Source organism: Haemaphysalis longicornis, unplaced genomic scaffold (genome assembly GCF_048455015.1).
Source record: "Haemaphysalis longicornis isolate Haplotype H1 unplaced genomic scaffold, Haemaphysalis longicornis Haplotype H1 scaffold_117, whole genome shotgun sequence".
In the NCBI taxonomy this organism is placed as follows: domain Eukaryota; kingdom Metazoa; phylum Arthropoda; class Arachnida; order Ixodida; family Ixodidae; genus Haemaphysalis; species Haemaphysalis longicornis.
Genome location: NW_027526222.1, coordinates 544,119 through 566,907, shown reverse-complemented (window position 1 = coordinate 566,907; position 22,789 = coordinate 544,119). Strand labels below are relative to the sequence as shown.

Sequence of the window (22,789 nt, the reverse complement as noted above, 5' to 3'; positions counted from 1 at the left end):
CACTAGCAGCGAGTTCGTTTGTTGGTGGTATGGGCGCCGCCGGTGTGGTGCGTCTCACCTCACAAAAGTCCATGGCCCCAGGGTCATACCCTCGTTGAGAGGTCCCTTCTGCCATTTCGTCGCGGTGACGTGCACGTCCGGTGCGTTCAGTAGTCTTCGCCGGGCATTCCGCTGCCTGAGTGTCGTTGTGGTGCAAGCACTAGGTCTAATAGGCCCAGCCCCTGCTCACAGGAGGTTGGAGTTCGAGGCCTTCTTGCCGGTAGAAAACGACGTCTTCTTTGATAAGACGGGTACCGGACGAATTCGTACACTTTGGTTCGTTAAAGCAGCTGAGGGACACGCTGAAAAGGCATTTTAACCTGAACAAAGCGCAGAAAAACGGCAGAGCCCATCCGAAGTGCGACCTCTCAAGAGGCGCTAAACAAACAAAACAGACCAAACAGAAATTTGTGTTAAAATACATTTTCATACTTCGCGCGTTCGTATTCTTTAAGCTTCATTCTTTAAACTTTAAGCTTCATTGAGACATTTGAACGTGTGAGATCTTTTTTGCTAATAAAATAAAACAAAAGCACGCATTATAAAAGTAAAAGTTTTATTTTTTTTAGACCGAGAGCAAGGTCTAGATGGCAAGGCCTAGGCGGCGTTAGCGTAGGCTTTAGCACGCGCAATTTCCGGTGATTTCCGGTGTGCACAATTCAAAATGATGGCTCGTGCCGCCCGCACCTCAGACCTACGTAGTAATACAGTGAAGTAACGTTGCCTGAGACCGTGCAGAGTGTAGTAGGAATTCCATCTTGCCGCGAGCTCTTCAGGCTGTTCTGGTGTCCTTTGTCTGACTTCGCGAAATCAGCACCGGCTTTGCCTGTGACGACCAGGCTTTGTCTGTCACTCTCGGATGCCGGCTGCGGCTCTCTGTGGGAAAACTGGCGGAGCCACCCCCGGACAACGTCCAGAAGCTCCGCGCTTCTCGTCTCCAGGAGGTATGGTGGGAAAGATTCAACCTTATGTTGTTAGCCCTAAGCAACTGTGAGTACGAGACTTCGTTCTGGGCAAATGGCGCTCGAATGCCGTTGTGCGACTACCAAACTCGGGGTCGCGACTTCCACCACGCCTGATGCTGTTGGCAATCCTGAAGAGGATGGCAGCTTGGGGCTAAAAAAGGGCAGCCGTGAGAATTAACCTTTTTCCAGTACCGGTCCTCCTAGCTGACGCCACGGCGAACTAAAGAATGGCAGTCAGTCACGCCCCCCGAAAGTCTCGCTGTCGAAAAACTCGTGCACGAAACATTCTCGTCCTTGAGCCCCTCCCGCACTAACCCGTCACCTGTACAGGGGGGATTTAAGAAATGCGAACAAGGGAGCACACAGCCTTTGAAGCATGCTGCACCGTCTGGCTGCAAAGTAGATGGGGCGCATGCGTAGTTCTTTTAGAGCGTTTGCAAGCGTTTAGAACCGGGTGCAAGAAACACTGCGAGAAGTTTGCTTGTCGTCAATCTTTTTTGCCGACTGCAGATATGGCAGCCACAGCACTTGTTGGGGTCTACATATCTCGCGTAGTGAGTGAGAAAGTCGAGTGTGAGAGGTGTATGGATTTAGTAAGGAAGCCAAAGGGAAACTCCGCTATGGATGGGTTGATTTCCCACCAAGACATGGTGGTCTCTGCTACCCGACACAAGTCGTTAGTTCTTTATGATCTGAAGTATGTAGAGGTGGTGCTGTCAGAATAAAATGCTCTGCAGAAACCTATGGAGCAGTGTTTGCAACACAGCACAGACGTAATCACAGGCTTGCCAGTGTTAAAATGTGAAATCTGCAACAATGACCAGAGGAACTTTTGTACAGCTTGTATACAAGAAATTCATGAAGCCACTTTTTTCCAACCATGCTTTAGACATAAGTGACAGGAATGCATCTGCTAAAATGTACCAGAACATGCCGCTGTCACGCGAAGTGCTGAAGCTTTGAGGTGCTTGCCTGGAACTGGCTTTACACTTCGATCTCAGGGGTGGAACTGCTGCGCCAATTGCTCCGAGCTGTGCCAAGAGGGTCATCCTGCTCCGTGCTGCTCCAAATAATTGCTCAGTCTGCTCCAAAACAGTCGCACGGTTATGGTGGCTTCTCCCAGGAACGAAAACGAAATATAATGCAATACTGCCCTTTTCCGTGAGGTGATACAGCTTCTGCTATTTTTCCACTAATGTTCGCTGACTCGCAGATTGCCACAAACTTCTGGGGTTGAAGAAGGTTTCTTGCATGGTATCTGGTGGATTGGGCCGTTACTTCAAGGGCATTGTAGTCCAGGGGTTGAATACACCCGGGGTCTTTTCCACGATCCAAATTGACGAGACAGCAATTCCGGAACAGCGCTGCCAACAGCTTGATGTGCTTGTTGTTGAAGACTTGTTGAACCTTTGCAATCATTCCACCTGGGATCAGCAAGAGCAGGCGTTCTCCTCGTGCTGTGAAGGAAGCAGTACACGACCTTCCAAGACACATCCTGTTGTGTTTTTACAGCGACGGGCCTTATGCAAGGAAGAGCCTAAAAAAGCTTAAAAAAATGTTAGTCCTGCGCTTCTCGATATTGGGGAGGGTTCGTTGCACAAAGTGCACGACGCCTTTGGGCAGGCTCTAGCTGCATTGGGCAGTGATGTAGAAGCAGCACTTGTGGATACTTATTGCTTCTTCAGAAACAAAGTGAGCTTCTGAAAGCCTGCCAGAATCCCTCGCCATTCACCATTCCTGAGAATGTTTCTCGTCGACACGCGAGCTCGTGTTGGCTGACACTTGGCCCAGCTCTTGACTGGCTCGTTCAACAACTGCTAGCAGTGAAAAAAGCGGTGCTGTCCAATTGAAATGCTCGTGGTGGTGGGCTCTAAAACTGCCTGAATCTATCTTGCTAAAGATAAAGCTTTTCTGTCCAAGGCACTTTTCTAGCGCAACTGTACTGATTTGTTCGTCATTTTTTTTTTAACCCTGTTTCAAAAAGCACCCACTGCTACATATCCTCTTTCTTGAGATTGAAGTTTTGATCAATAAGGTCCTTCAGGAAATTTTAATAAGCCAGTTTTGTGCCACCAGGCTTTTGTAGAAACTGCCATGAAATTTCCAATGGTAATTATCACGGCTCCAGTGAGAATAGACAGTGTGAAAAAAATCCCAGGTAATCCATACGGAACTAGTTGACCTTGACTATATTAAATACAAAATAAAATTCGTGTATTTTGTTGAACATACCCTAAAATCAAAAAGCCTTGGGCATTGCGGGTGTTGCACTGTGATATTTTGTATTGCTAGTGCTATACGCACGATGTAGTGGTTTTGCAAAATGGAAGCAGTATTATGCATGCACGGTTGACTCGACTGCACCCTAGAGCATATACTAAAGTGTCACTCCACATCTCAGATTCGAAAACGGCCATTCAAAATTTCGCCAGGGGGCTCCTATCCCTACAGGCACTCAAAATTCTCTCTCAAAATCCCCCCTCCACCTCAGTAGAACTGATCTGGACCCCTGCTCACGCCGGGCTGGGAGGTAATGAGGCGGCCCATTCTGCTGCTCGAGGGTTCACTTTCCGAGCCGGCCCCAGCCTCGTCCCCTCGCACGGTGCCAGATCAGCTAGACATAGCCTACTCGGCTATCACAACATAGCGACACATTTCCGCCTCGCCCGCCGTGTATATCCCCCTGCTCACGTCGGTCTCGACAACGTGCAAGAACGCACGTGGCGCCTTCTGCAGACAGGCAGCCTCCCCTGTCACGCGCTGCTCCATTGCATTCACCCATCCTTATTTCCCTCCCCGAACTGCCCATCATGCGGCATTCCCGCCACCTTGTCCCACACCATGTGGACTTGTCCCAATGATCCTTTTCCCTCCATCACCTGCGACGAGCACTGGGAGAGGGCGCTGGGCAGCTCTGATCCGGAGGTTCAAGCCTCCCTGACGAATCGGGCTCTCATTGTCGCCGCCAGGCTAAAGCCGGCGGCCACCACGTCCCCGTAACAGAGCTTGGCAAAATAAAGTTTACCTCCTCCTCCTCCTCCACACTAGCTTCTAAGAATGTGTGGAAGTATAATAAATTGAGTGGTTGCCTTGAGAACGCGTTTTGGAGTATTTCAAAAGTGTTTCGAAAAAGTAATGTACACTTAGCTATTAAAAATTGAGCTTCATTAACGAAGAGGTGAACGGGGCCACACTTGCACAGCTCTGCCTTGTAACCTCTGTTGGCTTATAAGAGAAAGAGCTAGATTTTTAATGAAATGTGCGTGGCTTATGTTTGCTTGCAATTGTCATTGTAGTGCGCTTGCTTTTTTGCTGCCTCAGGGTGTTTCCTGTATGTTCTTTTTATTTTCAAAGGGGTTAAAATATTCTATGCTCCATAACAGTTTCATTCGAAAGGATTGCATCACGTTGGGATTTGAAAGAAGGTGTGGCTTCAGCGCATATATGAATGAGCATTGTGTGGTTGCCCTTGTGCTGTGACAAATGTTTTCAACGGCACTTCAACTTGAAACTGCTGTGGCAAGTGGTTTGGAGAGCTGGCACGTGTTTCAAAAACCACGTTTGCTTTGCATTTTTTAAAATGCTGGCAGCATTAATTATAAGCTCAATTAGTGAACTGGTCGAGGATGTACGACACGCATCTGCATTGGCACGTGCAGTTGCGTGCTATAGATCCAGTGCTGCCTGTAATATTGCCTGTTGTGTCAATGGTGCTCCAATGGGAACAGTACGGACACTTAGCTTGGCTGCTCATTTGTGGTGTGGCATTGCAAGCAGGCGTCCCACCTTGCATCACCATGATCTTGACATGCAGCATGATAGGCAGACAGACACCAAGGAAACGTGGGTGCATAGGAGCACCAACTCGCAAAAGCTGGACAGACCTTGTGAATTGCGTTTCGGCAAAGTGGTGCTAGAGTTTGGTCGAGAGGCAAGATGAACCCCTTCTCCGCAGTACATTGGGCGTGGGACTTGTGTGCCCAGAGGTAAGGCTTGGGTGGGTGTCTGGAGAATGCGGGCTTCCTACCCAAGATTGTGCGTCCATGTGCTGTGCGCAAGTAGGCACTTTGGGTGTGTGCGTTTTCGTTCTGCTTGTGTTGCTTCCTGGAGTATTTGACTCCCAGATTCACTCTGCAGTTCCCACTTGGAAGCTGGTTGTGCATTGGACACTGTGGCTGGTAGCACTGGCTTTGGGGACTGAGGCCCTGCTGCCCACTGTGCCCTTGCCTCCGCTGCAGGTGCGCGCCCGGGCCAAGCTGCTTGCCAGCAAGGTGCGGGACCGGGTCGCTGAGAAGAAGCGCGCGGAGGAGGCCATGGCCAACATTCCACAGAAAGGGCCTGCAGTCAGAGCTTCCAAGGTACTGCAAGTTTGTGCACTTTACTGTTGCTGCATGGGTTGTAGTCCAGTGATATGAATGTTTTGACGGCCACTTGGGCCCTTGCAAACTGTTCCATGGGGGGGAGGGGGGGGGGTTGAAGGTTACGAAGTTCATTTCATAGTAATGCTGTATTCGGGTGGTCGCTCTGATACTCAGACTCTGAGTACGCCGATGCGCCGCTTCCCAAATCCGAGCAAGAGTCACCGCTCCCCAACCGAACGCGTACCCGATCTTGAAGCAGCACGCGACCGTGGCGCCGCGGCGCGGCCAACACGGCAACTTCAAACAGCCAAACCGGCCAAGGCAGCCAAGGTGTTTCAACAAATGGCAGCCTCCAGATCGGACACGTTAGCTCCAAGGCAAGTTGCGAACGTATTCCTGCACTTCCAACACAGGAAGCGGTGCGGGGAACAGTTCGGCGAACTTTGTCGCATAACCGTGAGAGCCTTCATCGTCTGAGCTGCTGTCCTCCTCTGCGTCGATTTCGAGCTGCAGAAGCAGCGGTGACGGTTTCCCTACACTCAATAGCCGTCTCTGTTTCGACATGACGTGGAGATGCCTTCAGTAATAGCGCGAGAAGCAAAAATCTCAATTCTTCCGCAACAACCTGCTGGCTAGGCCTCAGCGAACGCCACCGACTGGGCAGGAGAGTATGGGTGAGCGGGACGAGCCGCGGCGGCCGGGGTCACGTGACCCGATGTGACCCGATGTCTCCAGATTTCGACGGCGCTCCCACTTCGGAGTCAGAGCAGTTGGAGGCGCTCGGAGGGGAAGATGACGCTCTGAGACGACCAACCGAACATATGTCGAGCGCTCGATTTCGACCACCCGAACACGGAGTCTCTTTCCGGAGTGCTCTAGAGCGCTCTAAAACTACCACCCGAATACAGCATAAGTGTACCGAAGCTTCCTGTGTTCACATAACTTTCTATATGCGTAAAAAAAAGTGCTTGGGCCTGCAAGGAGCCTGTGGACCTGCATCTGACTCTGCTAACGTGTGAAACTGTCTCTCCACATGCATGTGAATATCAGGTCTGAAATTGTTTTATGCGTCTTTCTTGCGTGTTTGTCTTTAACACTTTCGTGACTGCACCTATTCCTTTCAATACTACTATGTTATTGATGAATACAAATTCAAATTTTGGCACTCGTCATCTTGTAGCATCAGCGCATTAATCCCCACAACCAGACTTAAGTTGTGGACTGCAAAAAAAAACTTCTTCTGTTCATACAATACTTTTTTTTTTAACTGCCCAAATGATTGCTCATGGCAATTATGTTCACATGACTAAATGTATGCTTCAAACCTTACAGCCTCTTCCACTGCAAAAATATCAGACTTTTTACGCCTTGTACAATATTTATTTAAGCTGAAAAATGTCCTGCTTTTTGTATGTGTAAAAAATCTAGCAGGGATGTTTCTCTCTGATCCCTTCTGTATTTTGTCTTATTTGGGGAAAGAAAAGTCTAAACTCATGGCCACGGCAACAGTGCTGTGTGGCAGCATTGTTAAAAAATGAAGTATCAGAAGTTGTGAGATGCATCATTTCCATGATTGCAAGAATGCCTGGTACATTTTGTCATAGCTTGCTTTTTAGCATGTTTTCCCACTAGGGCTGTGCGAAAGCTCTAAACTTTCTTGCAGTAAAATTGTGTACTCAATGCAGCCATCAAACCAAGTAGCTTCCATTCAGATTTGATATTTTTCTAATATCCTTTGAATAAATGCAACAGCATGAAGTTGAACTAAAGGGCACTCATTTTTCTGCTGAAGCAAGTGCGTGGGAATGAACCTGATGAAAAGTGTCATCTCTGAATGGTGGCCACTGGTTACGAGATTTGTGCAATTAGGAAATGTCCCAGCTTGCAAAGCAGGTGGGGGGGAGCTGACAAAGCAATACTTTGCAGTGCCTGTTTTCTTAAAAGGTTTGCTGCTATGGGACTGCTTGTAGCAATATTTTATTCCCCTGAATTTTTGTCCAAAATTTAAGGGTGGGACCTTCAGCCACTACATAAGCTATGCTTTTTAGTTACTCTAGTGGGACTCTTTCACGAGTGTGTATTGCCCTAGACCATGCGTTCTGTTTTGTTTACTTGTGTATTTTGTTGAGCATCTGGCCGCACCCGGCTGTGTTGTGTGATCGCCCTGTCGTCCCGAGACAAGAATGTTCATTTTTTAGTGCTAGTGTTCTCGATTTGATTTTATGGTTCCAGTAGGATTAAGGCGAAAAGATAAATGCTTGCAGGGCAATTGTCACGGCATTTGATTCGCCGACACCAGTCTGAGCATGTTACTTTATTTACTGCTCCTTCACTGCTTGTGTATTCTTTGAGTTCTAGTGGAACTCAAGTTCGCTCCAATAAGCTTTGGTCCGTGAAGATCTCTGCATCACCCTTGGCCATGTGCCATTATCAAAGGGCTGTGATTGTGAGTTGATTTATTGAAAACCTCTGGGTGTATCCCAAGGGCATTTCAGGTGGTTTACGAAGTTCTTTGTGAAACTGCTCCCCCATACGTTTCTCCTGTCTGCCAGACCTTGCAGCACAAAAAGGTGGCCCAGCCTGATAGCCTGTTCAGTCTTTTGCGCAACACTGCAGCTATGTTTGGAAGACAGCGCTGTAATTGGTGTATGGTCAACTGTAGCTGCAGGATCAAACGGATCGCAGTCTCCTCTACTTCATCGTTTGGCCCTCCCATTTCTTCCGAAGCCAGGTGTGGTCGCTAGTGCACTTATTCTTGAAACCTACTGTCATATGTTGCCAGGAATTGTGATGAACCAGGTGTTGTGACTGTGGGTGCTTCTCAGGTGCGGTCTATCGTAGGAAAATCCAGTCTTGGTGGGAGCGCAACAGCCGAGTGACGCATAGGGAATATGTCCAGTTCTCGTCCTTGCTTCTGTTTGACTGAACAGTTTTGGCCCATTGCAGCCTGGAGCCACCTCAGGCGTTGCATATGTGTCGCGCATCCCAATCAGCCCCTCTCAAGTGCGTACAGTGGGGCGCCTGGTCAGTTTGCCCGCGCAAAATTTCCCTGCTGCCAAGCCCCTCCAGCCCAAGAACCAGCTGCTCTCCGATGAACAGCGACTTCATCATCAGGTGAGAACCACTTTGACCCTGCACGTGGCACCTTGAGCGATCTCGGTGGCGGTGAGTGATAATTTGGTGCACCAACAGCCTTTAAATTGTGTTGAACCATGAGGGGTAAAATCGCAAATGGGGGCTGTTAGTGTCTTGGAGGCCATTACAGAAACAAATTGCAAACACTTGTCCAACCTTGTGTTCATGAAGTTAAACAGCTTTCACTGGTCTTTAATCGTGCGATCTTGGCCAACAAAGCAACCTCTGTTAGCGGTAAATCCGTCTAATTGCATAGTTTATTGAAGGTGTGCTTGGAAAAAATAGAACTCTCTGAGAAGGTGAAGGCAAAAGACCTTGTGTTTTGAACTTGTGTTTGTGAAGGCCTTCGAACTTGCTGTCGAACTTTCATGTTGCTCTTGTCGGCCGCTGCCACAGCTTCATCCATAGCCGCCTCCTCTTGGCAGTGGTTGCGACAAGTGGCATTTTCACAAAATGCCCATTCGCAATGTGGTACAAGCTAGACGTTGCGCTGTCGACCTGTGAAACAGCACCCCCTAAGGTCGACAATCTAACATTTCGAATATTGAAACATGTTCACAAAAACACACATGAAGCAGTACTTTCAGCACAATATGGGAAGCTGGGCATTTTCCCAAATCATTGAAACAAGAAATCGTAAGTCTAATCCTGAAATAGGCAGAAGAAAGTTTTAGCCAGCAGCTATGGGCCAGTCAGGTTTACCAGCTGAGAGAAACTGTTAGTAGACAGCTCATGTAATGCTAACAATGAAAAATTTCGGACAATTTACTGGTAGGTTTTTGAACGTGACACCTGTGCTTCTGTCAAGTCCCAAGTTCATGCTTAAGGAGGGAGCACTGCCTGTGTATTTTCCAACCTGGAGAAAGCTTGTGGCATTGTGTGATGACTTGGTACCATAACATGGCATGGCATCATGGTATTTTGAACAATTTTAGCTTCTTCGAGCCAGCAGTGACATGTTCTGTATTGTTGAGAATAAACTTGCCCACAGGGCATTCAGCTGTGCAATCACTAACATGCACACAAGAAAATGTCATTGCTTAAGGAGGGGCATTAACACTTTTGAGGCAAAGCCTTAGGCAATGTGTTTCATCAAAAGCATGAGGTGCAGAAAATTGTTGTGAAGTACTACCCATAATTGCACAGAAATTCGGACTGTGTGCTGGGAAATCGAAACCACCTGATGTGGCTGCGGCATGGGCAATATGAGGTGGTTTGAGAGAGAACTTGCATACCAGGGGCGAAAAGGAGGCTTCTGACAATGGCTTTTGCGTTCAAAGTCTTGAAAAGTTCAAACCATCTCCCATTTGTTCATTATTTCATTATTGTTAAAATGAATTATTTAATTTACCTCACTCCCTCTTTTGCTGTTGACACTGACGCTCATATGTTTCAGTGTTATGCTCCACATGTTTCAGTTTGAGTAGTATGTTTCAGCTTCACTGATTTCAGCCTTGTTGGACAGTTTAAAGGACATTTGAGTGATTCGTAAACATTGTGAGATTACTAATCTGTCTGGAGCCCCTAGGCCATGTTTCGACCACTCTGGGTGCATTTGCGTTAATTTATTTAGTAGAAAAATCATTTTTAAAGTACTGTTCTTCTTTTTGCATTCTCCTTACCAATTTTCTATGTCATATCCTGTGACGAACACTTTTTGGATTGGCTTGACTGTACCGACTGCGTGACTCGCCGACTGCAGTGCCAACAAAATCAGCAGGCCAGCCACTGGCGGGATTGCACAGTGAAGACTGAGTCCACGCTAGCACATATGTGATACATATGTTGACTTGCGACGTTTCACTGCCGTTGCTTCACACGAGTTGTAAGCTGCATTGTGTGACTCGTATGCTTGCAGAAAATCTAAGGCCAATCGAAGGCAGAAGAAAAATCGGTGAAGGGAATCTGGGTAACAAGGAATTTAAATCGAAGCTTTTATTGAAAAGCATAAAACAAAGGTACGAGAAGGACTTTCTCTGGAGGAACTACCAGACCGGCCTGCAGCATGACCACACATTTGTGACCACTTTTTCTGCCTGAAGGAACGTAGTGGCTGGGGATTAGATATTTGTGGGGGCTAGGGGGAAGCTTACTGCCCAAGCATTATTCAAAAAATGCTCAGAGTAGCAGCTCGTAGTGCTGCAGTCTAACACACCAATGTATGACATCACAGAAAAGGCCTCAGCGAATGGACTTGTGGGTTCCTCTAGCTAAATTGTATAGAGTACTACGCGAGTAACATCTCACTGTGTGGGTTCGAATCCCAAATGGGGTGATTTTTTTTCCAACATGGTCTGACTTTTGGCTTTGTGTCAAAGTAATAGAGGTCTTTAGTGAGTAGTGCCACCATGGTCCCAAGCCCAGCAGGGGGCCTATACTCGTAGGCAGTTTGTCTTTTTGCAACACCAAAGACCCTAGCACATAGACCCACTAAAGCCCTTGACTGTGTGGCTGTGCTGTGTCTGGGGTAAAGAAGAATCTAGTGGCTGAGCCAAAGTTAAGGTTTTTTGGATCTTCGTGTCACTTGGTGTGAATATCTAAACTGTCCCTTAGCAAAGCAAATAAATGAAAATCCAGTGCAGCCATCGAATCGAGTAGATGCTATTTGAAATTTCAAATGTCTTCCTAAATTCTTTTGAAGAACTGCAATGGCATAGAGAAGGCTTGAATTAAGTTTGAACTAAGGGGAACGTACTTACTTTTGAGGCAGTGTGGCAACGAAACTGAAAACGAAAAATGTTCTATCAATGGGGTCTGTAGCAGTGGTAATAAAATTTAAGCAGGTAATCTCCCAGCCGTCGAATAAGGTGTGCGAGAGCTGGCAAGGTAGGGCTGTGTAGTGGCTGCTTTCTTGCAGCTTCCCAGAGTTTAAGGGTGGTACCCTCCTACAAGGGCATTTCACCAACCAGTGATTCTTCATTTAGGTTCTGTGGACCTCTCGGGGTGTGCAAAGGCATTTTTGGTGGGGCGCGATGCCCTTCATGAAACTCTTCTTTCTGATTACCTTTCTGTCAGATCTTTCTGGCAACGCAAAAAGGTGGCCTTGCCACACATAGGTTGTTTGTATTTTTGCAAATCACTGTGGCTATGTTTGAAAGCCATATTAACACCGCTTATACATTTTTCACGGGACAGCGGGAGAAAAATGTAGGAACCGGGAAACGTAGAACGTGAACGTGCCGTCAGTACCGCAAAAATACGCTGCAAAAATAAGCCATGATTCAAACACAGTAAATTTACTTGGAATTTTCAAGGTTTAAAAACATCTGATACAAGTTTGGCACTTCAAGGCCTGTAGAATGACATTGCCCTTCTGCAATTGTTAGATCACCTTGTGGCTGTCCGCATTGCCGAAGTGGCTCACATACCTGTGTGCAAAGTCCAATTCAATTGGGTTCTACAATTGAGTTCAAGGTCGACAGTAGCAGCCGAAACTCTTTCGACGCCTTGCACATCGTTTTTTCCCCTTTTATTTTTTACAATGCCAAAAGCTTCCCTTGGCACATTTATGGTTGTAATGTAGTCTTGGGTTACCAGGAACTCTTTGAGGTGAACTTGATGTTATGAACACAGGTGCTTGGTATTTGCAGTCAATCATATCTGTCGAATCTATGTTCTCAAGGCAGTGTCGTGTGTCAAGTAGTGACAATCTGCGCCGGGAAAATTCCCCCATTCTTGGTGGGAGCGCAAGAGCAGAATAATGCGCAGGAAAAAAGGCTTAGTTGTCCTTTTGTTTTCCCTACAACTGAACAGTTTTGTCCCATTGCAGCCTGGGGCGCTCTCAAATGGGAAAAGTCCGGCATGCATGTCGCCAGTGCCTGGCCGCCTCCCTGACAAGCATCCGGTGGGGCGCCTCGTGAATGCTGCCTTCCATGTTTCCCCCGTTGCCAAGTCTCCCCGCGAGGGCCAGCAGCTTAGCAAAAAGCGACTGCGGGAGGTGAGAACGGCCTGAAGTTTAGGCCTGCTAGTTTACTGCCGTGCCATTTCACCTGCTAAAAATGTGCGGTTTAGACAGAAATTGCACCATTTGAGCCAAACTGTGCCACTGGACATATGTGGCCATGTTGCTGCAAAAAGGTTTTTTCTTCTGGGTTTTTTTTTTTTTTTTTGGAATGATTGTGTCAATGGTGGTTACTGAGCCTGTTCAACCTGCAAATATGGTTTCCCCCCCCTTCCCCGGCAGTGGGAAGGTCCCTCCCCTTTGGGCAAGACAGTCAGTAGCATCGCGAAAGGCTTTTTGGTATCTTGAAAACCGGCCGCAGTGGCTGAGTGGCTAAGGCGTTGTGCTACTGAACACGAGGACGTGGGTTCAGTTCCCGGCCGGGGTTGCTCAGTGGCTAAGGCCTTGTGCAGCTGAACCTAAGGATGCGGGTATGATCCCAGCAGCGGTGGCTGCTCTTCTGGCGAAAAGCGAAAACACTTGTGTTGAGATTTCGGTGCACGTTGAAGGTCCCCAAGTGGTCAAAATTTATCTGGAGCTCTCCACTACGGCGCATGTCATAGCCCAGGTGATGCTTCACCCCGTCAAACCTCCCAATTTGAATTATAATTTGACTTCTATGCTACTGGCAAAGGGTCCATTGCTGCAGTTTCCTCAAGCCCAAACTTTCGTGAGGGTTCACAAACTTAACTGCCACCATATACCCATTTGGGGGGAAAGCTGGGGCTGCAAAATGGTTTTACAGTACTGCCATGAACAGCAGTGTGTGGAATGTCATGTGTGGCAAAGGGAGAGGGTGGTGGGGATGTCGTCGTGGCAGTTATTGTCTCTACGGAACTGCTTCCCATCCACAGGCGAAGGCGATGTTTATCGTAAACATTTTACCACCTGGTAAGCATGGCTACAGGAGACGTGTCACCACCACCCCCTTGTGACGCCAATGGTGTGACGTGACATGGGCCATGGGTCGTATAGTATTCCTTCTAGAATATTTGTGACTATTGAAATTCTCCTCTGTCACATGACAGCTATGCAACAGTCTTAAATTTAGCAATTCGAAGGACTGTCCTTTCATGTACTCGGTATGGAGAGCCCTGTGGTGTGACTGAGTTGTGCAGTGCTTTTCAATTTTACATCGTGCGTTTTGGTATGAGCTATGACAAACCGAAAATTCTGTTTGGGTATCATTCAGCACTGGTTCTGCATGAAAAAAACAAAGCCAGTACTTAAGTATTGACACTTGAACCTGTTCCACACTGACTGCAGAGGAATAAACGGCTGCATTGCTTGGTGATTCCCACACTAGTGGAGTTTAGCGAGTGTGAAAATCGCTGTTCCTGTGAGCCACCACGGTCTGTGCAGGGTGTGGATGTCGGCAGTCACAGAGTGAAGTTTTTTCACTTTTCACCCCATGCAGTTCTGCAAGCACATCTTGGAAGGAATTGAGGCTCTCCCTACCACTCCACAAACTCCGTCACGCCAGCAGGTTTGTTTTGGCCTCATCACAACTTAACCATTGCATGCATTAAAAAATCTCAAATTCAAATATTCAAAAAGCCCTTGAGCCTCCTGCTGTGGTGGCTCAGTGTCTAACTCTTTCGTTACCGTGCCTATTCAAAATTGTTCAATTTGAGCGATACCTTGGGAGCCATATTTCATAGCGTTCCAGGCGTTTCTGGAACAAATAAAGCTATTGGGGGTTAGCTCTGAAAATTTCCTTTCAAAATCAGCTTTCATTTTTGCAACAAAAGTGTGATTTTTGACACGTGTTTGCATCACCTGGGTGTGGAAAAGGGGCGTGGGCTTCGCGTGTCACTAATACCAAGGAAGAATGTGTGCACTCGTAATTACTGTGCATCAGCGTTTAGTTTTTGTTATCGGGGCACGGATGGTGAATCGGAAAATGATTTTCAATCGTCAGGTTTGCACTGTGACCGTAATAACCCATGAAATCGCTCAAAATATCAAGCAGTGCCTGTTTTCAGTGTTTCTAATTTTAGGCAGTTTCATTGCCTTTGCGCACGTTGTTCCAAGTTGTGTTGTAGTTCTGCCTCGCGAAATTGATATTTGGTGCTGCTATGCAGTTACCCAACTTAAAGCCTACTTGCCATGGTGCCTTGAGCGCCCACTACTGATTCTCAAAAAAAGCATGCTGCTCCTGATGTCACCCCACCCTAACCTGATTTCTGCGATAAGAACTTCCGATGTAACTCAACAGATAACACCCAGTCACCAGATATCGGTTCCGATGAGGAGAGTGCTTCAAACCAACCTTGCACACCGCCAGCTGTTTCCCTGCCAGTTTCCTTTCCATATGAGGGTATCTCCGGAGGTGTATGTTGCTCCTTAGTTGAACTCTCTATTCGGATGGAGTCTCCAATAAGTTTCGTAGTGGCGCTGCATTGCAGGAGGCACGTAGTGCTCATCTCTTTCATCGCACAACAGCTAGTCGGCCAATGTTTGCAGGGCACATTTCTAGCGCATCGCACCTCATTCCTGCAGGCAGGGCACAATAGCGAGTCAGTAGATAATAAACCGCAAGTTTGTTTTGAGAGATAACTGACAGTGAACAAGCATCAACCACAGTTTCGTTTTCAACTCCATACGTTTTTCCGCATCGTGTGCTTGTCCTGAATACTGTTCTGGCTGTAAAAGCAAAGTCAATCATTGACAAGATGTATGTCGCATGGGGACAAATCGGTGCATCTGATAATGTCAAACCACCAGGTTTCTCCCACGGAACCACCCAAAATTGCATTTTGAAATTGAGGTTCGGCTTCACTGCATGGCACCGCGCGTGCTAACATTTTTTTTAATATCTGAAACTGTTCTGCGCAAGTCAACATTTTTTATGGCGTGTTTTTGAAATTTTTTCCTACAAAATGTATATTCGAAATTTTTTCTATCGGTGGTTTGTTATACACAACTCCTTTTTTATCATTTTCTTCGACAACTTGACAAAAATGGATTTTTCTTTTCTTTTCGCGACTATGATGTATGAAAACATTTTAAAAACTGCTGTTATTGGAAAGGACATTAAATCATCTGCATTTTGCGTTCCTGCAATTTGTGCCTAACCAATTTCTTTAGCAGAAAAAATTTTCTTGGACCCTTAAAAATTGGTCAAATTTCCCGCGGTAACGAATGAGCTAAGCTGCTGAGCCTTATCTGCAATGGCACTCTCTATCTGCCACTCTAAAAGGATTCAGTTGCTCGACATCTGCCATTGCAGCATGTTTACTCCAAATGGAGTGAAAACATTGCTCTGAAAGTGCTCCAGATCTGCCATTGGAATTCAACATTATTCTCTCCCTGTCACTCTCTCTCATCCCCCTCCCCCCGTCAGAGTTCGGGACCGTGCTCAAGCTCGTGTTGCTTATGTTTGACGTGCAATGTGATGGCATCCAGCTGTTTTGAATGCATTTATACGGGGCCGAAGCCATTAGCGTAGCCTTTTTTTTTTTTTTTTTTCTTTCTTTCTGCGCACTGATGAAAGTAAGCATACCTTCGAAGTGTTCGACCAGTGTGCAGGGCACCTGGCTAGGGCTTAAGCATTGCTGCTGCTTGTGTAAGCTGCACTGTGTTAGTTGGAAATGCTTTGCACCGAGAGAAAACTGAGTGAACTGTTGCATGCATTTGAGGGAGTACACCCGACTACAAAATAAGGGTGGATTGAAACAGCGTAAACTCGGCAGCATTTGGGGTGGGAGCTGCTCTGAGAAAACCTTTTCTCTTTTCACTCCTGAATGAATTGGAATTGAAGTTTGATGCTGAGCAACACATTAATGTTACTGGTGTTGCATTGGAGTTGCAGTGTTTCAACAGTTAGGAAATAAATGTGTGTGTGTTGGCAAGTTCTCATTATTCTTTTGCTGTATCTGTACATTTTTGTAGGTGACTCCAAATACTGGTGCTCACAACGGAGAGGAGTCTGGGGACGCGGCCCTACATGGTGAATATGCAACAGCGCATTCTAAGCGAGTGATGTGATTGAAGTGCCAAATGGGGGGGGGGGGGGGGAGGGAAAAAAAAAGTCGCCATCTCGTTCTGTGAAAGTGGATGTCCATCAAAGATGTTGTAGTAAACCACTACAAATGGTGACGGAGGAGGGTATGAAATGTTTGTCGTCCCAGTGGGCTTGTTGCTTGCACTCTGCTAGTGTCACTAGATAAGGGTACAGAGTATTGGCACTCTTCTCGTATTTTTCCGTGCCGCCGCCATAATCACTGGTGAGTTCGCATTATGGGAAATTTGTTTACACTGTGACGGTTCATGGGCGCCGCCCTTTTGTTGTTTATGCATTTTAGTCGGTCAACTCTGGCAGGCTTAGCTTGTACTCTCTGCTCGGCGGCTGTGCGCGGCTGACGTCATTCCGAATCGGATAACGTGTGTAACAGCATTTCAGCAGCAGAAGTGTGTCCAAAGATGCAGCAAACGCTGGGTCCTGCCTAGCCAGACATATGCGCTCGGCGTCTTGGGCAAGAACTGCTCTATTTCTTGACACTAGTCCTGCCTAGCCTTCAAAGATAATCTGCAAACATAATCTTTACCAGGAACACATGGTGGGGAGGTCCCATTGTTCACAGGTGCCTTATCATCCATGATGCAGTTTTGGTGCTTGTTTTGTGGTTTCCTTAAACGAATTATGAGCTCTGTGCTGTATGCCTGATTAGCCTGACGCATGCGCTCGGCGCCTTGGCGTTTTTGCCCACGGAGGTTAAATTGTGTGGGAGTCGAGGTATACAGCTTCACTGCAAAAAGCCTTTTGGTGGGGCATTAGCTCTTTCGGGACCGCTCCATAGGCCATCGATCACATATGATCGATGGTTTCGCGAGCCTGCAGAATACAAATTTTCGCTCGATGGAACACCTAGCGACATCTAGGAGATAGTTTGAAAACTGGAGTTTTCTCTTTTGTGAAGTTTCTTTTTTTATCGCCAGGCGGCAACGCGTCAGATATTTTATTCTGACGGGCAGTGGTTTCGAATGTAAACAAACATGGCGTCGTACTCGTGCGAGCGCGATAAGAAATCCGCCTCGTCTCGGCTCGCATATCTTCGCCTTCTACTGTGAAGTTTAACGATGAGAGTGGCAGTGAAGAGTCGAAATGCGGCTTTAGAGATCGGATTTCAGCTCGAGTGAGGATTCGGGTGTCGATCAGCCTGGAACATCAAATCGCGCTCAAAGGTGGGTGTTGGTTTCGGTTTCAATTGGCTCTGAAGTAGGTGTGTGCGCTCGAACTATGTTCTGGCTAGTTTATATTTATTCGCTAGGGTGTTAACTACCTATGGTGGTGATCTCCTGCCACCAGTGCAGAAACGGATCAAGTTTTCGCCGAGACAAGAGCCCGGCGTGTACCTGGGCGACGACGTAGTCATGGCCCTAGTGCCAAAGAGATCACACACAGAACAAAAAAACAGTTACACCTAGCCGCATCAAACTTTTTCAATGAAGAAGCAACGCATTGTGTTAGATTTTGTATATCCTGAAATAATTTTATTCTTGTTTAATATTTTTATATTTACGCTTTTTTTCTATCTTTTTCTGTAGTTTTTTTTACAAAGTTCTTAGTTTCAGATTTTTTCATGGTTGTATCGTCAGTGTTGAAGTAAAACTTGGTATTGTATGTAAAAACATATAATTAGCTGCATTTTGGTATATGCTAAGGCAGGATGGTGCCTTTGCTTTATGTAAAAAAAAAATTTGTACCGAGACCTCCCTTTTTCATCACTTTTTCCGGCGGTCCCGAAAGAGTTAGCTGTTAATTGTTAATTGGCTGACATGCATTGAGCGGAACACTATGCCAAGCATGCTTGTCACTAGGACACTTACAAGGTCCTTGTCAAGTTTGGACATTGCCTTAAATTCTGCTCCATTTTCCTTGGATGCAGTGGCAAAGATGTGTGTTATGAACTGGGAAAAGGCTTTAGCTTTATAAGGGACTGCAAGAAGACTTTCCCTCCACGAGCAAACCGTGTTGTCTGCATGCATGTTGGCAAATGCACACAGAGCACACAGAGTGCAGGGTGTGGACTGAATGCCCGTGACAAGGTGAGTGAATTACAAATGCACATGTCTAAGAGGCTGCACAATCCCGTCCTGGAACATTTGTGAACCAGTCCTGGGCCGGAGTGGCACAGTACCAGAGCTGTGTGCTGTTGGCGGTGGTGTTGGAGGTGTAGCGAGTAAAAAAAACCCGCCCGCATCTTCCCACGGGGGGAACTCGAGTAAATGCGTCGCAGAGTGGTGGGGGTATCGCGTGAATGTTGCGTAATTGGGTATGGTTTGGGAATGCTTAATTGTTATTTCGTCTTTATTATTCTTATTTATTGAATGAAGGAGAATCGAAGGTAAGGAGTGTAAAGTTAAAGTCTGTCTTTATTGCTTGGTGCCGTCGTTGTATTGGACGGAGAGGATTGTCATGTGTTAACGATAGGAATTGTCATGTGTTAACGATAGGAATTGGTTTTATAAGTCCAGTTAACTCCAAGAAACCGCCAGTGATAGTAAACCTCAGAAAGCTTAATTAAGGATGTTTGTACGTTTGTACCGTTGAGACTTCCAGATGATTCAGGAGCCCCAAGAATATCGGCAGTCACTGGATTGTGCTAATGCAACTGCCACCCAATACTTCTTCCAATTCTCTTTAGGGAAACCAAAATAGGCTCGCTTACCTGCATTGCCGCCTTATTGAGGGGCATTTCCAGTGTTTATATGGCTGAAGATTGCTGCTGGCTGTGGGCTACTTCAGTTTCCCTAGCACGTGGCTTCAACCACAAGGTGGTTTAATTGGCATATGCAAGTCAAGCCCAACCCACTTAGCAACCATATGCAAATGCCACAGAAAAGCTAGTTATAATTAAGGGGTAATTTTGTCAGCATTTAAATGTTACACAGCGTTTAACAAACAGGAAATATAGCTGCACGGCACTCGTACTACTACTTAGTGCATGTGCCAACCGGCTCAACACAGTTCACAGGGAAGACTTGCTTTGGATAAGGAAAAAGCCTTTGCATATTCCTATTGACATACTTTATCTCTTAAAACTGATTTGCAGGTTTCATATTACTGCATGTTTTTTCTTTTTTATATTGACAACTGAGAGGATCCTAGAAGATCCGGTTCATTTGACTATAATGACGCAGTGGGCGAGACATTCCTTTAATCTAGAAGGTATTGCTAAGAGAGGATCGGCAGTTGCAGGGTCTCTTCCTTAAGGGCCAGTGTGGCCCCTTAAAAGGCACGGGTGCCCAAAATTTTTTGGCAGCTGCAAAAATAGAAATGAAGGACGTGGGTTCGATTCCCGGCTGCCGCCAGCTGCTTTTCTGATGGGGGGCTAAAAGCAAAACCGCCCGTGTGTACGAGATTTTGGCGCACGTTAAAGATTTTCAGGTGGTCAAAATTAACCCGGAGCCCTCCACTATGGTGCACCTCATTGCCTGCGTTGTGTTGGCGCATTAAACTCCACAATCAATCAAAGGTAGAAATGAGGGCATAACTGTTGGACTTTTGCTTCAAGAGATGTGTTTCTCGCATATGCCTGCAAATATTGAAGCTGTAATGTTCTATTGTTATCGCCCGATGATGAAAAAAACCAGCAGTCTTTTTGCCATACAATATAGTACGGTGAATTTCATGGTGCCGTGAGTGTTCATTGTTATGTCCGATATGTTGTTGTAACCGGTATTGTTATACATGGGTTGGACTGTATAAAGTGTTGCACTCCGTATCTCGTCTGTGATGAATTCTAACACTGCTGTTTCGGAGGTACTACTCACACTTGAGTGTTTCAGGCAGGATTTCTGGCAAGTTTTTCATTCTGTATTCACTCTTATCTAGCAATGGGCGAGGACTTTCGTGCTGTCTGGTGTTATCAAGTGTCTTATTAGCACATCTACAAGTCGAGCTAAGTATTGGTTGACACATTTTTTTTTCTCCCATCCCTCCACAGAGTGTCATGACAAAAACGAGTGGTGCCACAGTGATAGGTGGGCTGGTCATTAGCATGCAGGGGAAGAACTGAAGCAATTTCCAGACAAGACATTAATTTGTAGGTGTTTGACAAGGTGGGCAGCACTGCGTCTGATGGCTTCGAAATTTAGTAGCACCCCTCGTAAAACTGTGCCCCTTTTGCACGTTCATTTACCAATTTTTCTTGTAGCGTAACTGCATGCGTAGCTTCGTCACAATGTTACAGTTGGGGGCAAATTTTTTCCCAGAAATATTTTGCGGAAATATCCTTGAAGTGCTTGTCGCAGAGTGCCCATGGTGCTGCAGTGGCGCTTGTTTATCAAATGTCAACACAAAGGGAAAAAATTGAAAAGCTGCCACCCTCTTAATGCTGAACTAAGGCATCTTGACCCTGCATTTGGTGCAGTTTGGGGCGAAATGCAAGAAAATCCCTTTGCAGCCACTAAAATGTTGGTGCGTGGGTACTTGTGTTGAGCTTCTGTCAGCCTGTTTGGAAACTCTGGATACAGCCACCAGATGTGCTTGCCTGCTGCTCAGGAAGGGCTGGTGTGCTAGTCGGTGTTCCATAGCATGTAGTAGGACAGGGGTTGGCAGGACGCAAAGTGGTTGCCAAAAAAAAAGCGGCGATTAGTTTGTGCATCCTATCGCATCTCTGGAGTTCCCTCAGGGTCCCCTTTGCGTGGCCTTCTGCTGCAGGCAAGGGTGGCTGTGGGCCGTCCATGGCACGTGGGGACTCTCCGCAGTTGCCAGACGACGTGCCGGTCAGCCCTGTGGGTCCAGAACGGGCGGTCCCATCTCGCGATCCAGGGCCGCTCTCAGTGCTGCACAGCAGGTGTGCGCCATGGGAGCAGGCTGACCATGGCTCTCCCGGCCAAGACAAGGGTAAGGGTAAGCGGTTGGATTGTTTGTGGAAGATTCCCAAGCGATGTGTAAACTGGAAGCTTGCTTCGCGGAGCTATTTCTGTGCATGGTTGCCCAGCTGCTGCTTCATGTGCTGTGCGGTTCCCAGTCACGTGTAGCTGGATGAAGGGATCGCATGGCTCCTTGGAATCATTAAAAGCCCTTGATTATAAAACGCTTTTTGAGGAGCTCGAGATACTCTTGGTCTTGGCAGCCTTTCTTTTTGCAGAAATAGAAGAGAATTCAAACAGAATCGGCACAGCTTCTAGGATCGAGAGGCTGTGTACAAAGCTGCGTTTATTTAGGTCTGGACAGGTGCTGTTGTGGTAAAATAAGGGGGGTCCTTTTGATGCCAGATACCAGCCTTAGCAGCTTTGTGGTATCCTCCTGCTCCGTGTGAGGCCATCACGTTTTGTTGGCGGCTTGATTTCTGGAAGCCTAGCATTAGGGGACCAGGAGCGAGGCACCAGAGTCGGGAGGAGGCTGGTTTACTGCTCATGCCAACAGGTGCAAGCCCCGTGGTGAGCTGCCGCTTTACCCGCCGCGGTGGCTCAGTGGGTAAGGCGTTGCGCTGCTGAGCACGAGGTCGCGGGTGCGATTCCCGGCCGCGGCAGCCGCTTTTCTGATGGAGGTGAAAAGCAAAAACACCCGTGTGTACAAGATTTCAGCGCACGTTAAAGATCATCAGGTGGTCAAAATTAATCCGCAGCCCTCCACTACGGCGCGCCTCATCGCCCGGGTAGCATCGGCGCGTTAAACCCATACAATCAATCAAAATCAATCAAATCGAGCTGCCGCGCTGCACAAGAGTGCACAGAGGTGACTGTGTTTCAGCAAAGTTGACGGTAACGTGATGCTACTGTTGCTACAGGTTGATTTCCTGCTTTCATATTTGTTGCCTGAATGTTCAGTTGGAGCGCAAATTTCAGCCTTCCTGGATTAGATACTGCAGTAGCACAGGTACAGGCAGTTCTGATTAGAGCGGTGGCTCTGCAACAAAGCTCCAGATAAAAGGTGGGCATCATGGCTATATGAGATGGCTTGGCTTGACTGCACTACTGCACGGCTCGCCAACCCTCCAACAGAATGAGTCAGCCTAGCGTTTTGTCGTTTGGCTGCCGGCAGGTCATCGCAGTTTATTTGCTCAGTTGAAACTAAGGCAAGACACATTTGTGCCTGGAAGAATGCGCCTTTAGTTAGGGCTTGATACAGTCTACAAACTAAGTCAGTCTCTTCACACAAGCGCATATGTGACGCTTCGCTGAGTGGTAGCTAGTAGAAAAATAAGGCCAATTGAAGGCAGGAGAAGTCAGCTAAGTTAATATAGCTAACAATTAAAATTAACCAAAACTCTTACCGTACAGTGTAAAACCAAGGTGCGGGAATCGCGTTTTGCGCTGGGTGAACTAGCACAGCGGTCAGCAGCGCGACCACACATTTGCAAACGCTTCTCTGCCTAATGAATTCAGCCGCTAGA

General features: G+C 46.9%; 1 protein-coding gene across 3 annotated transcripts in view; it reads left to right on the top strand.

Annotated features, from left to right (window-relative positions):
- The first annotated feature begins 690 nt into the window (after window positions 1-690).
- Window positions 691-22,789, top strand: part of LOC144161486 (uncharacterized) — a 78,169-nt gene continuing 56,070 nt past the window's right edge. For all 3 annotated transcript variants that reach the window (XM_077692148.1, XM_077692147.1, XM_077692146.1), the window contains exons 1-7: window positions 691-983; window positions 5,243-5,362; window positions 8,312-8,479; window positions 12,270-12,437; window positions 13,858-13,926; window positions 16,335-16,392; window positions 21,109-21,294. In XM_077692148.1, coding sequence (XP_077548274.1) covers window positions 5,318-5,362; window positions 8,312-8,479; window positions 12,270-12,437; window positions 13,858-13,926; window positions 16,335-16,392; window positions 21,109-21,294 — 694 coding nt within the window. In that variant the 5' untranslated portion in view covers window positions 691-983; window positions 5,243-5,317. The remainder of the gene's footprint in view (window positions 984-5,242; window positions 5,363-8,311; window positions 8,480-12,269; window positions 12,438-13,857; window positions 13,927-16,334; window positions 16,393-21,108; window positions 21,295-22,789) is intronic.